Raw genomic sequence first — 12,290 nt, forward strand, 5'->3', positions numbered from 1 at the left:
TTGTATAAACTTTTTCTTTACTTTAATTGAGTTAATTTTATTTCATAAATTTCATTAATTTTTATTCTTTCCTGTGATTGACGTTTATTTTGTGGATACAATTATTGTTGTCTCATCATAGACATGAACTCTTACTTTTGCATGAACTCCTTATTTGAATCGATTGTTTTAGAGTTTCGAGAGATCCTGGTAAAATGAGAGTTATATTATAGAAGTAAGGTGCACCTCAAAAAGGGAACCCATAAAATTACTTATAGAAGTAGGTTGCAATCACCCTCACACTTAGCCCAAAGAGAGAATGAAAACAGAAACAATTCAAACCTGCAATTTACAGCTGCAAAAGTATTGCTCCTAACCAAAGTTGTGCTAACCCACCTCTATCAAGGATTTCACTATACAACATTACCTAGATACAATGCGGCAAGACTCGTAGTGATATTATACATATACAAGAGGGCAGGAGCCAAAGCAACCACCACTTTACACTTTCATGGCATACAACCCTTGAAATACATAGCAAACCATATACAATTTGGTAAACCGTTTTAGGTCAATAGTTTCACTGGCGATGCCCTTCGGGAAGAGCCACAACCTTGTGGAAGGGAACGTGCCTCTGTGGCATTCCAGGAACTCCATCTTCTTCGTCATCATCAAACTCCAACAAATAACTGATGCAGAGAAAATCCAAAGACAGAAAAATTCACCTCATTGGAAATTCGTATTCCAAGTTTCATGTAAATATAATGGAATTTCAGTATAATTTAATAGATATGTAATTTTGTCGGAGTAATCTGTTGTCTAGTTACTACAAGACGATGGAACCCAATGTATGGTAGGACCCATATATTAAATTTCATAATTTTCATGGGAAAAGAAGAAATATAGTCATGGGTGTGAACAATAACTTACTCGTCAGTTTTCCTCTGCAGTTTTGTCGTAGGAATTCCATCACATGACATTGTCAATTAAATGTTAGTATGGTATCAAAAGAATATCAATGAAAAACACAAACAGCTAGGAGTCAGAGCAAGGATGACTATGATTATGCATAAACTTTGCAAAACAAACAGATACAAAATGCCAAAACAGAAAATGGCATACATGAATCATGAACCCCATCTCTCTCCCTCTCTCTCTCTCTCTCTCAACCTCACAAGTGTGCAGAGCCACTGATGAAAGATAACAAATCAAGAATGGTCAGTTATAAGACATTCAATTACTTAATCATATACATGATATAAAGAACCATAACTCATAGCAGCACAACTAGGCAAACTACAACCAATTAAACCCTGTAGATGGATGCAAGAATAAGTAGATACAACTGCTAGATTTATACTCTGTAAATGGTGTATCACTATGTAATATGCCTAAACCTTTATTTAATGTGCATGTGCCACTTTTTTTTTTTTGATCTATGTATGAATCGAGCATAAGATAAGTTTGGATCATAACCTAGCCACCATCCTGAAGCCTGTTAAGATACATGATATATGTCGTAGTTTCCTATGACAGGCTCCCATAGTTTTGTCAAAATTCATCATCGGCACCTGTGCACTGTGCTGCTCTCTTACAACATGCAAAACAGTTTTAGCATAAAATAACACCAAGCTGCTCTCTACACCACATTAACTTGTTATGTGTCCATTGCAACATGATCCTAACTACCAGGGTAGCTCTGCCATCCATTCCTTCAACACCCTCCACTTTAGCCTATAATTTCGCGAGGGGTGGTTACTTCTTTTGAAATATGACATTCTAAACCAATAGAAATATTGTATGCAATATCTTTTAAGATGCTATTCCCTCAATTATAGCCTATATGTTTAGGGGTGGCAAAGGGTCAGGTCGGATCCAGGTCCGGGAAAAAATTTATGGGACTCAGACCCGACCGAACCCAATTGGACCTGACCCAAAAATAATTAAAAATATATATTTAAATATTTAAATAATATATATATATAATTTAAATATTATAACGAAAACATATAGCTATTCGGGTCGGGTTGGTTCTACGTAGACCCGGACAACCCCCCGGGTCCAAGATTTGGACCTATACCCGGACCGAGTCGGTCCCGGGTATATTGCCACCCCTATATATGTTGGAGGGAGGAGCACCTCTATAATCTATAAAATGGTTTTTTAAAAACTACCAAATTTATATTAACATACATAACTTAGATTAGAGTATGACAAATAGTTGACTCCTCTCTCTCTCTCTCTCTCTCTCTCTCTCTCTCTCACACACACACACACACACACACACGTGCATGCATACACACATTGTTTGGTTGGAGCTGTGCAACACACAGACTGCATATTAGTAGTGCTTTCCTTTTTCTTTTAATGTCTATTTCTGTCATTGATACGAGTGCCATAAATGTCAATCTCAAAATTTAAATGTATTTCATAGAGTCAAATTTATCCATAAAAGGCAAATTTATCCATAAAAGGCTGTTCAAATAGGACATGTCCTTACATGTTAAAAAAGGGGGAAGAAAGGACAACCAACAAGGTCGGAATATTTAATATGAAAGGAGATGAGTGAACATCAAGAAAACAAAATAAATAGTAAAAGAATTGAAAAAATAATAATAATACTAATAGAAAAACAATAATCATTGCTGAAGACTATATAGTATATACTACTAAGAACCAGGAAAGAATTACAGAACTAAAATCTGTAAAGGTTTAGCATACATGACATGAAATGTTTCATTCAATCAGAAAATTGAGGTTAGTTATGGATACAAGTGATATCTGACACCAGTGAGCTTGAAGAGCCTAAGAAAACTCATTCTGTAGCTAACTACATACTTGGCTACCACTGAGCGAAAACATAAAGAAATCATCTTTAGGCCATGAAGAATAGCCGGCAGGTTTATTTTGGTGCCCTCTCAGGAAGTTTCCAAAAGTGGAAAAAATACAATTTGATCATAACTAATGTTTGTCTTGTCACAAGTCTTCTAAACATACCTTGCGATGGGTATTGACTACGGTAGCTTTGTAAAGTGCTGTGGTTGCAGGAAAGACTGCCAAAACATGTTTCCCAGTTGGGAAATCTGGAGCACTTGAAGGATCTCCACGTTTTGGAAAAGGAATAACTCTTGATATTGGCAGTTTGTATCTGCAAAATAGACAAACAACAAAGGCTCAGCATTAAAAGAATGCTCCAATTTTTCAGCGCTTCAAAAATACATACACCTGAAAATAAACTACGTAGATCACAATTTCCAATCTCATGGACTCATCAGCACAAAAGACAAAGTGAATGTAATCAGATTTTGGAGAAGAATAGCTAGGAATTTCATCAAGTAAGACCGATGTCATTATTATGTAAAAAGATATTTTAAGAGATAATAATGCTCCCATGCAAATCATTAATGCTGACTTTTTCAGTAATCTCAGATATGCAAATAAACAAATAACCTACTTTTTTATTAATTCACATTCAGGACATTTAGTTTTTTACTTTGAGTTCTTTAGAAGCCAAAAACAAACCCAAGTGACACCTTTTTTGGACTATCTTGGCAGGAAGTCTAGGTAGTTACTCTCACAATAACCTTTTTTTTACATATCTCACACTAGCAAAAAATCCAAATTACATAACCAACTCCTTGTGCTAATAAGAAAGTTAATCCAGTAGCATTGCTTTGCCTCCAAGATTTTCAATCACATCTAATGCATACTGAGACATCTATATGCATATTGCGAGGATGTTGGAACAGTCAAAATAATAAAGTTAATCCAGTAGCATTTGCTTCGCATCCAAGATTTTCAATCACATCTAATGCATAATGAGACATCCATATGCATATTGCGAGGATGTTGGAACAATCAAACACAGAAGGCCGAAAGATTGCTCAGAATATTGAAACATAGAAAGCGTGTTTCAATAAATGAACCTGGAAACATAATCTCGTTACTCTTCTAAGAAATAAGAAATATCAGAAAAGCCTTGAAGCCAACAGAAATAGTTGTCCAAAGTGAAGGCAAAACCTTTGGCCACTATCTTCATCATCACCGGGTTCCTCATCAAGTAATTCAAATCTGTTCAAAGATGAATATCAAAAGCAGTTAATAGAATGGAGATAGTGAAAGCGTTGCCTTGTTCTTGGCAGGAGCTTCTTCCCTATGAAGACTAATATTGACTTACTCTTTGGTCTCCCTATCAAACCGCATCACCTTCACTACAATCCATTCATCTTTCTGTGCATCATCAACAGCAACCTTAATCTTTGCAGCTACCTAAAATGTTGCAAATTAAATAAAAGTACAATAATTGTACAATGCTTCCAGTTAATAATAAAAAAGAACAATGAATTTTCATTTTCGTAACATAGAAGCAAATACATACGAGCTAACACTTAGCAGAACCCAACTTAGAATATTTCAAAGAACATCTTAGGCACTGTTTGACTTCCAGGCCAAATTGCAATTTTGGCCAATTTGGAACCTAAATTGATGCTTGATTTTCTGATTCAAATTACTTCCCAATTGCAATTGGGGCCTGAAATTGAATGTTTTGCAGCACCACTTTAAGTTGGTTTAAAAGCATTTAATCTCTCTCTCTCTCTCTCTCTCTCTCTCTCTCTCTCTCTCTCTCTCTGTGCACCACCCAGTCACCATTCCCACCATCACCAATTTTCCACCACCATCATCTAGCCACCACTAATCCACCATCCCCATCTCTCCAACGCACTACCACCACCACCACTACCTCCAACACCGATCCACCACCACTACCTCCAACACTGGTCCACCACCACCATTGCTGCCTAGCCACCACTACCACAGCTTCACACCACCGCTCTGCCACCACTCCCACCACAATCACATTACTGCCACCACCACCACTGCACCACCACCATTACACCACCACCATCACACCACTGCCTCCACGGCTCCACCTGTACACCACCATTACATTGTCACCACTCACCACCACTGCCACCATCGCACCACATAACAGCAATTGCAATTCAAACTAAAACTATCATATGCCTCAAATGTTAATTGATCAAATTACAACTTAGTCAATTACAATTTTTTGGAAGAAAAAAGAAAATCCATTTGGCAAAATTTGAAATCAAATGTGCCTCAAACTCTCAAAAAAACTGAGCAAGATGAATATGCTAACACAACATCATTAAGACCAAGTAACAGGTACATAGGGAAATGAATGTTGCAAATATAGATTGATTTGAACAGTTATCACCTGTTCTCCTATTAGGCTATTTGGGTTCTCCAGTATGCTTCGCATCACAGCAGCAGCAGAAGAAAGCCTTGGAGGATCTGAATCGCTCTTCAGACGTTTCTTTTTCTGCTCACTAACTTCTGCCAATGTATAAACCATGTACTAATTAGTTTAGAAGAAGATTAGTAATATTATCCAAAAAAATCAGGAAAATGCCAGGTTGAATGTGTTAGGAAAGAAATGAAAATTGGAAAACTTGTTTTTCATAGAATTGAGCGTATTTTGTTAAAAAGTAAAAAGATGTATAAACTACATATCGCTGTATGCCTGTATCAGTGGGGCACCAGAGATTGTGTATAACTGACTTACAAGAGGGAGAGAGAGAGAGAGAGAGAGAGAGAGAGGAAAGAAATGGAAATTGGAAAACTTGTTATTGATAGAATTGAGTGTATTTTGTTAAAAAGTAAAAAGATGTACAAACTACATGTCGCTGTATGCCTGTATCCTTCACAAAAGTGAGACACCCAGAGATTGTGTATAACTGACTTCCAACAGAGAGAGAGAGAGAGAGAGAGAGAGAGAGAGAGAGAGAGAGAGAGAGAGAGAGAGAGAGAGAGAGAGAGAGAGAGAGAGAGAGAGAGAGAGAGAGAGAGAGAGAGAGAGAGAGAGAGAGAGAGAGAGAGAGAGAGAGAGAGAGAGAGAGAGAGAGAGAGGAGAGAGAGAGAGAGAGAGAGAGAGAGAGAGAGAGAGAGAGAGAGGGGTGGAAGGTGGGGTTAGAAGGGAGGAAAAAGAGAAGTGAGTTTCCAATCTGGGCTGAAAGAACTCCAAAAATTTTGGGCTAAGGTGCCCGCTATTGCTAGGGCATCAGCTGCTGCATTGGCCTCGTGTCACGAACCCTTGAATGTAATCTAGAATGGCTTGATGATGTCAAAATTTCATCAATGAAGGATGCAAAATTCCAAGGACACGGGGACACTTTTGAAGCCTACAAGAAAACAATCCGAGTCCCCTTCAACCCAAAAGAGAAACCCCAACTGGGATCAAAGAGTTTCAGTTCTTCCCATAAGGCCAATTGCTCCGCCTTAAGAAAGTTAGCAGTGCCAATATAGCAACATTTGAGCCGCAATGGTTCTAAAGACGGTCGCCCGATACCGGCTGGGCCAAGGTTACCAATGGAGCAACCATTAAATTAAACTTGATGGTCCCATTATTGGGCAGATCCCAATAGTTCAATCTAGTGGTAGACATATGCATAGATAAATGATGTATTTGTAATTTTGCATGAAGTCCACCACTGACCCTTTAAGGGAAAGCTCTAAATGGGAAAAGCTTTAACATTGGACAATTTTAGAATTAGAAAAACTAAATAGGTCTCCATAAAAAAATCATTTTTCAGATTCTCCTATATATTAGAATCTCACACTTTATTGAAATTAATGGAGATCACAGCGTTTTATCTTTTTTTAATTTTAAATAAAAATTGTGATTTGAAGAACCGTATGGATAAAATTATAAATGTGTAATCTGAAACGTAATTATATTTTGTCAGCCATGCAACCATAACACGACTTCTTCCCTTGACACTAGCCCTTCCATTTTATTTTTATTTCAAATAAAAAATATAAAAAATAAAAAATAAAAAAAGATTACTGACCTATTTTTTTCCGCTGTGCTGCTGAAAGTCCAGACTGAAGCACTGCATCCAATTGATTCATCAATGCATTTGAGTGACTGCAATGGAAAAGGCCAACAGATTATATAGAAAACATAGCCCTAGAACCTAAAAAGTGAAAATAACCATTTAAGGGGTAGATTACAAAATTGATTACGCTATATCTCTAGTATAAAAAAAAAGTGCTGCGAAGGGTTAACTTCGGTATCAAAGAGATTTAAGATGCAATATTCCTTTTCCAGAACAAGTGAAAACAAAATAGGACATTATTGATAGTTACCTCATGGAAGTTTGCCAGAAGCAAATTTCACTTTTTATCTCACACTTGCACACACAAATGCACGAGTTGACACATACATAAGCACATAGAGAGAGAGGTGCATGTACTATGACACACACACACATATATACACACACATACATCCACATATATATATATATATATATATATATATATATATATATATATATATTCATGAAAATAAACAATGTTGTAAGTAAACTCTGCACTGAGATTTTCTTCATAGTGAATTTTTCACTGCAGAGATCGTTCTATAGTCACTCAACAGCATAATGAAGGACCTTTCACATGCTTCCCAAGTACGAAGTTTGGGCAGTTAACAGCCCAGGTTGGGCCATGGGCGGCCCAAAGGCCCAGTCCGAGGCCAGGTTCAAAATAACCACTAAGGCCTGCAGGCTGTGCCCGAAGCAGGCCTGGTAGGCCCAAAATATTATCGGGCCGTCACTGTCCAGATATATATTGCCCGGACCCATTTTTTCGAGCGCAGGCTGGGCGAGGCCTTCATTAACATAAAATTCTAGCTGGGTCTGGGCTCCAGTCCAAAACTAAATGGGGGTGCCTGGCAGGGCTCGTGCCTACCCTATACTGTTTCGGGCTGAGTTCAGGCCCATGTTGGCCAGGCCAACCTGGCCCATTAACATCCCTACATGGAAGGAGACCTAGTCTTCCAAGTTCAATATCATCTTCACTTGCCAATACTAGGAATAGATTCCTAAATTTGCAATCATGTAGATCAAAACAGTGGATACTCAAAAAAACGTTTCAACAAACAGTGTCCCAGCTCTAGATTCCATAGGCATGTGGTATGGAGTCCATCTATCTCACCATCACTCAGCCGTCTATTCATGTTGCGCTTGAAGTCAATAAGCCTAAGGAATCTCATCAAAAGCTCCCTTTATTAATAACACCTTGCAATATCTGATACATAAAGGTTTCTTGCAGCTGAAGCATTCTATTTCCCTTATGACTCTAAGGCAATCCATATATGTCAATATCAACATGGCACTTTCCATAATTGTCAGCTTCAAACAAACCATACGCCAATGCAGCCCTCTAAATAACTCTCTCCGATCTCTTGGGGAAGCAAGCATCTATCATCTAGAGAGGATTGTCTTCAGAGAAACTCTAGCCATGTAGAAATGTAAATTTATCTATTTCTAAGAAAATTCTATAAATGTAAATCCTCTAAGAAGCAAACTCAAGAGTGGTTGTGGATGGAAATGGTATTTGAAGAGGTGACTCAAAGTGGCAGTGCGGCTCCTAACCAAAGGTTTTTTATTTCCAAACATCAACTTTTTACATACTACAAGTGTAGATAACTCTAAAAGAAAAACATGATAAAATTCGAATAGAAGATTCCCATGGAAACATGACATTGCCCTATATCTATTCAAGGATCTATAATATCAATGTATCATGATATCTTGTCAAATAAGAGTCACAATCAACAACAACCGAAAACAAAATTATTTCTGATACATGAACAAAAAGATCTTTTAATACTTTAGAGTTCAACCAACAATTTGGGTTTGGACATACCTCACTTCCTGTTCAGCAAGGCCTTTTGCCTGAACATACAATTGACGAAGTTTTGACCACACACTGTCACCAAATTTCTCAACCACTTCTGGAGCTACATTGACAAGCAATACCATGTATGCTTAAGTTGTTGGTTGCATTAAGTCCGTAAGTTATAAGAATAATCTAAGAGTTTCAGAAATTTCAATTTCAGCAATTCTAAATAAATCAAACACATTTCTATTGTCAAAACAAGTTTAATCGGTAGTTGAAGTAGAGGACACAAGAGTAAGATTAAAAGAATACTTCCATGTAGAGTCCATTTAGCAAAATTATCTGGCACAAGTGATATTTCACAGAGGCAAAGAGCCAAGCAAAGAGCCAAAGAACCTTGACACAAGACTCGCATTCTCATACAATTAATAACAAAATATATGCGACTTTGTATCAATTCTTATTTCTTCAACATAGCCTCCAGTGCCAACCATGCACTAAACACTTCTTGAATAGAGGAGATTCCATTGAAGAATATGAATTTAATGCTAAATAAAACAGTAGATGAAAAGTTAAATATATCATATTTATCCGATATTTAGTATGACAGTTGGCAATAATACATCACACTATCACAGTACCACAATGTTATTTATATGATAGCAACCACATGGTCAGAAGCTTTTTCAGATGGCATTGATAGGATTTCTCACAAGTGTCCCACTTTTGTTAAAGATGGCAGAAATTCTTGCTACAATTAAGCTCATCACGTCCTAGTTTGTCATAGTTGGTTCCTCTCCAATATTAGGATGCCGTGTGAAGAGCTTAAACTGCTCTGGGCCATAAACTTTTGATTTGTTTATATTTTGCCGACAGGTCTCAGATTCTCAAATAAAAAAGTTTTTGAATGATCGTGAGGATAACATGGCATCTCTTATTCTTTTTGATACTTCAACAACAATCTCAAAATCCTACACCCAAAACATGCCAATTTGTTACATGCTTTCTAAATTGAGCTCACATCGGTTCCAATCCATGTGCACCTTCAAATCTATAGAAGAGAACAATCTCCACCACATACCATTACAATAAGTTACACTTACGGCATTCATGATATGTGAACAGGTCACACTATTGTACTAGAGAGTGAACGTTATCCACATGATGTCATGCCATGCTGTATGTAGGTTGCAAGCAATGTAAGAGTATCATGCATAGCAAAAAGACAGGCACCGGTCATTCTGTTTACAGCTGGTTATTTCTAACTATACACGCAATCTAATGTTGATAACCATACTATTTCTTCATAAGCCCAAACGATATTTCATCTCACACTTTTACTATAAATGAACTTCTTGCTCCTTCCTTCTTAAAGTCAGATCAAAGTTGGTTAATTTTCTAATTAACATTGGAATTTAATACCTGAATTATGATGCAGTTTGAAATTTCACAAATATCACAAATTGAACTACAGGAAATTGAAAGGGAAAAGAAAAAGGAAACTAAAATACTAGTTCCACTCAATAAAAGTAAATTTCAAATATCCCACTTCTATTAAAACTAGTCTTGAGGGGCGGGGGCAGGGGTGGTGGGGTGGGGTGTAACCCACGAAATATGGTTTTTCTTTTTTTTGTCTTTGAACTCATACAATATGATTTGTAAGGAACTAAGACTCTCATAACAATTTTTCAGAAATACCTCCAAACAAGTAGAAAATAACCCAGCCCCCTCCCACATTTTTTTTTCTTTTTATATTTTATATCTGTCTTCCACCATTTCCAGGCAAAGAAATATTCACTCTTAAACACCCACTTCCTATGAATCTGCAATCATTTTTTTCTTCCCAAACTAGCAATGATCGTTCTCTCTCTAAAGCCCACTTTCTATACCACGCAGTACCAAAAACTAAGTTGGGCACCTTTTTTCTTCTTGTTCTTGAAGTAAAGTTATTTACCTTGAAAATCCATACCCTTTAATTTTCTTTTCATCCCTTTAGGATTTGGGATTGGCGAGCCATAATCAGAGTATGGCAATTGCCTAACCCAAGCTCAAAGTAAAGATCACCAATTTGCAAAAATATCAACAAATGAACAAATTTGAAAATAAAACATAATAATAAGCCAAAATAAAGATGACCCATTACAAAAGAAATAAAATGAAGATCGATAGGCCCAAAAATCAGATGCCGAAATGCAAAACCAGAGAGAGAGAGAGAAGAGTTCAAACAATGACAACCCATTAGTACAACGCATAAATTGGAAGATACAATACGCATAGAACTCAAATTTGGAGCAATTTAAAAGAGAGAGAGAGAAGGCATAGTTACTTGCTTGGGAGAGCTTCTTGTGTATCTTATTGATCTCGTTATAGACATCTTCCTGCTCTTTTCTGAGTCTATCGATCTCTTTACAGTTATCAAACATTCCAACTATATCGATCCCTGACATCTGCTCCTTCTTCTTGCCCCCAAATTTCGAACCAAAATTATGGAAAGAGAAAAAAATAAGAGGAAAGCAAAAGCCTATTGCTGATTTTTAGTATGCACATTCAGATAAGGAAGAATAGCGTACAAAGAGCAGGCTATACGGACGGTTCAAAAATGTCCCCAGTGTATAGTTTTTAATCGAAACCGTCCATATCCATCGGAAAGGGTCAGTTGGGAATCAATGCAGCGGGACCTTGGACCACTTTTGCTTGCTGACTGAATATAGGAAGGAAAATTGTTATTTTCATGTGTGAAAGGTGTTATATGCGTCTGGGGACGCACTTTTATATTTGCATCCTCGAGGCATCAACGATATATGGTGGCGTATTTTCTCGACCACTCTCATAAAATCAAAGGGAAACAATTAGTTTGACCACCTAAATTTAGGAGAAATCTTAGGGATTATGAGATTAAAAGATTAGAAGAAATCTTATGTTCTATTCTTTCTACCTCTTTGAAGTCGTGGTTATCTGATAAAATCATAGGGATAGTTAGTTTGAGCCCTTAAATTCAAGAGAAATCTTAGAGATTTTGAATTTACTCAAAAATAAAAACTCTGGGTGAAGGGGAGAGAGAGAGTTAAAAAAAAAACTATTTTTAACCATGTAATATCGAGAGAGGTAGAGAGAGGATACACATACCCACAAGAGAGAAAACAAATTTGGGTTCTTGAATAATCAAAAATTTTAAATTTTCGGTTATTCAAAAATCGAAATTGGCCCCATTAATACTTTAAATTAAGTTGTTTAACAACCGAAAAATGATGAAATCCTTTTTTTTTTTTTTTTTTTCATTTTTGGCATAAAAAAATAGACACGATGGTAATAACGGAAACTATTTGGTAGAGCCGTAATAATAAAAACTATAACATATATATATATATATATATAATTTTCCCAAAAAATAAACTATTAAGAGAGGATGCATCTCTATATATTAATTTAGTATAATGTAGTATAAGATTTGTGTTACAATACAAGAAGGTCACGATGGACTTTGCAAAGTTAGACTTGAAAGTAAGTGACTAGAAGCATGTACATGTATTAGGCTGAAAATTCAAAACAAAATTTATCATGACACACCCAAGTTCACCGATTTGATATCTAAGTACTAAATGTGATTG

At 36.6% G+C, this 12,290-nt stretch overlaps 1 protein-coding gene across 7 annotated transcripts; it reads right to left on the bottom strand.

The window, feature by feature from the left end:
• Window positions 1–296: 296 nt before the first annotated feature.
• On the bottom strand, window positions 297–11,394 carry SGF29A (SGF29 tudor-like domain-containing protein). Of its 7 annotated transcripts, none has more exons than XR_016056824.1 (9): window positions 11,009–11,391; window positions 8,710–8,803; window positions 6,852–6,928; window positions 5,219–5,334; window positions 4,157–4,910; window positions 4,000–4,050; window positions 2,977–3,127; window positions 910–923; window positions 297–668 (listed from the first exon to the last, which is right to left on the bottom strand). XR_016056824.1 is itself a non-coding variant. In XM_006852315.4 (9 exons), the coding sequence occupies exons 1-9, from the start codon at window positions 11,127–11,129 to the stop codon at window positions 560–562; spliced, it is 828 nt and encodes a 275-aa protein (XP_006852377.1). In that variant the 5' UTR covers window positions 11,130–11,394; the 3' UTR covers window positions 297–559. The 7 variants fall into 7 exon arrangements, 5 of the variants coding, with proteins under 5 accessions (XP_006852377.1, XP_020527620.1, XP_011626209.1 ...); XR_016056823.1 differs by having other exon boundaries at window positions 5,219–5,337; XM_006852315.4 differs by having other exon boundaries at window positions 4,157–4,248; window positions 5,219–5,337; window positions 11,009–11,394.
• Window positions 11,395–12,290: the final 896 nt, after the last annotated feature.

The sequence above is a fragment of the Amborella trichopoda genome, chromosome 6 (assembly GCF_054954075.1).
Source record: "Amborella trichopoda isolate Santa Cruz 75 chromosome 6, AtrichopodaSantaCruz75HAP2 v2.0, whole genome shotgun sequence".
In the NCBI taxonomy this organism is placed as follows: Eukaryota; Viridiplantae; Streptophyta; class Magnoliopsida; order Amborellales; family Amborellaceae; genus Amborella; species Amborella trichopoda.

Bases quoted from the DNA above. Each gene is read 5' to 3' on its own strand.
- SGF29A (XM_006852315.4), bottom strand. From the start codon at position 11,129: ATGTCAGGGATCGATATAGTTGGAATGTTTGATAACTGTAAAGAGATC. The intron at 8,804-11,008 runs GTAACTATGCCT...TTGTCAATGTAG, and splicing joins CAAGAAGCTCTCCCAAGCAA to CTCCAGAAGTGGTTGAGAAA. The intron at 4,051-4,156 runs GTAAGTCAATAT...ATCTTTGAACAG, and splicing joins TTTGATAGGGAGACCAAAGA to ATTTGAATTACTTGATGAGG.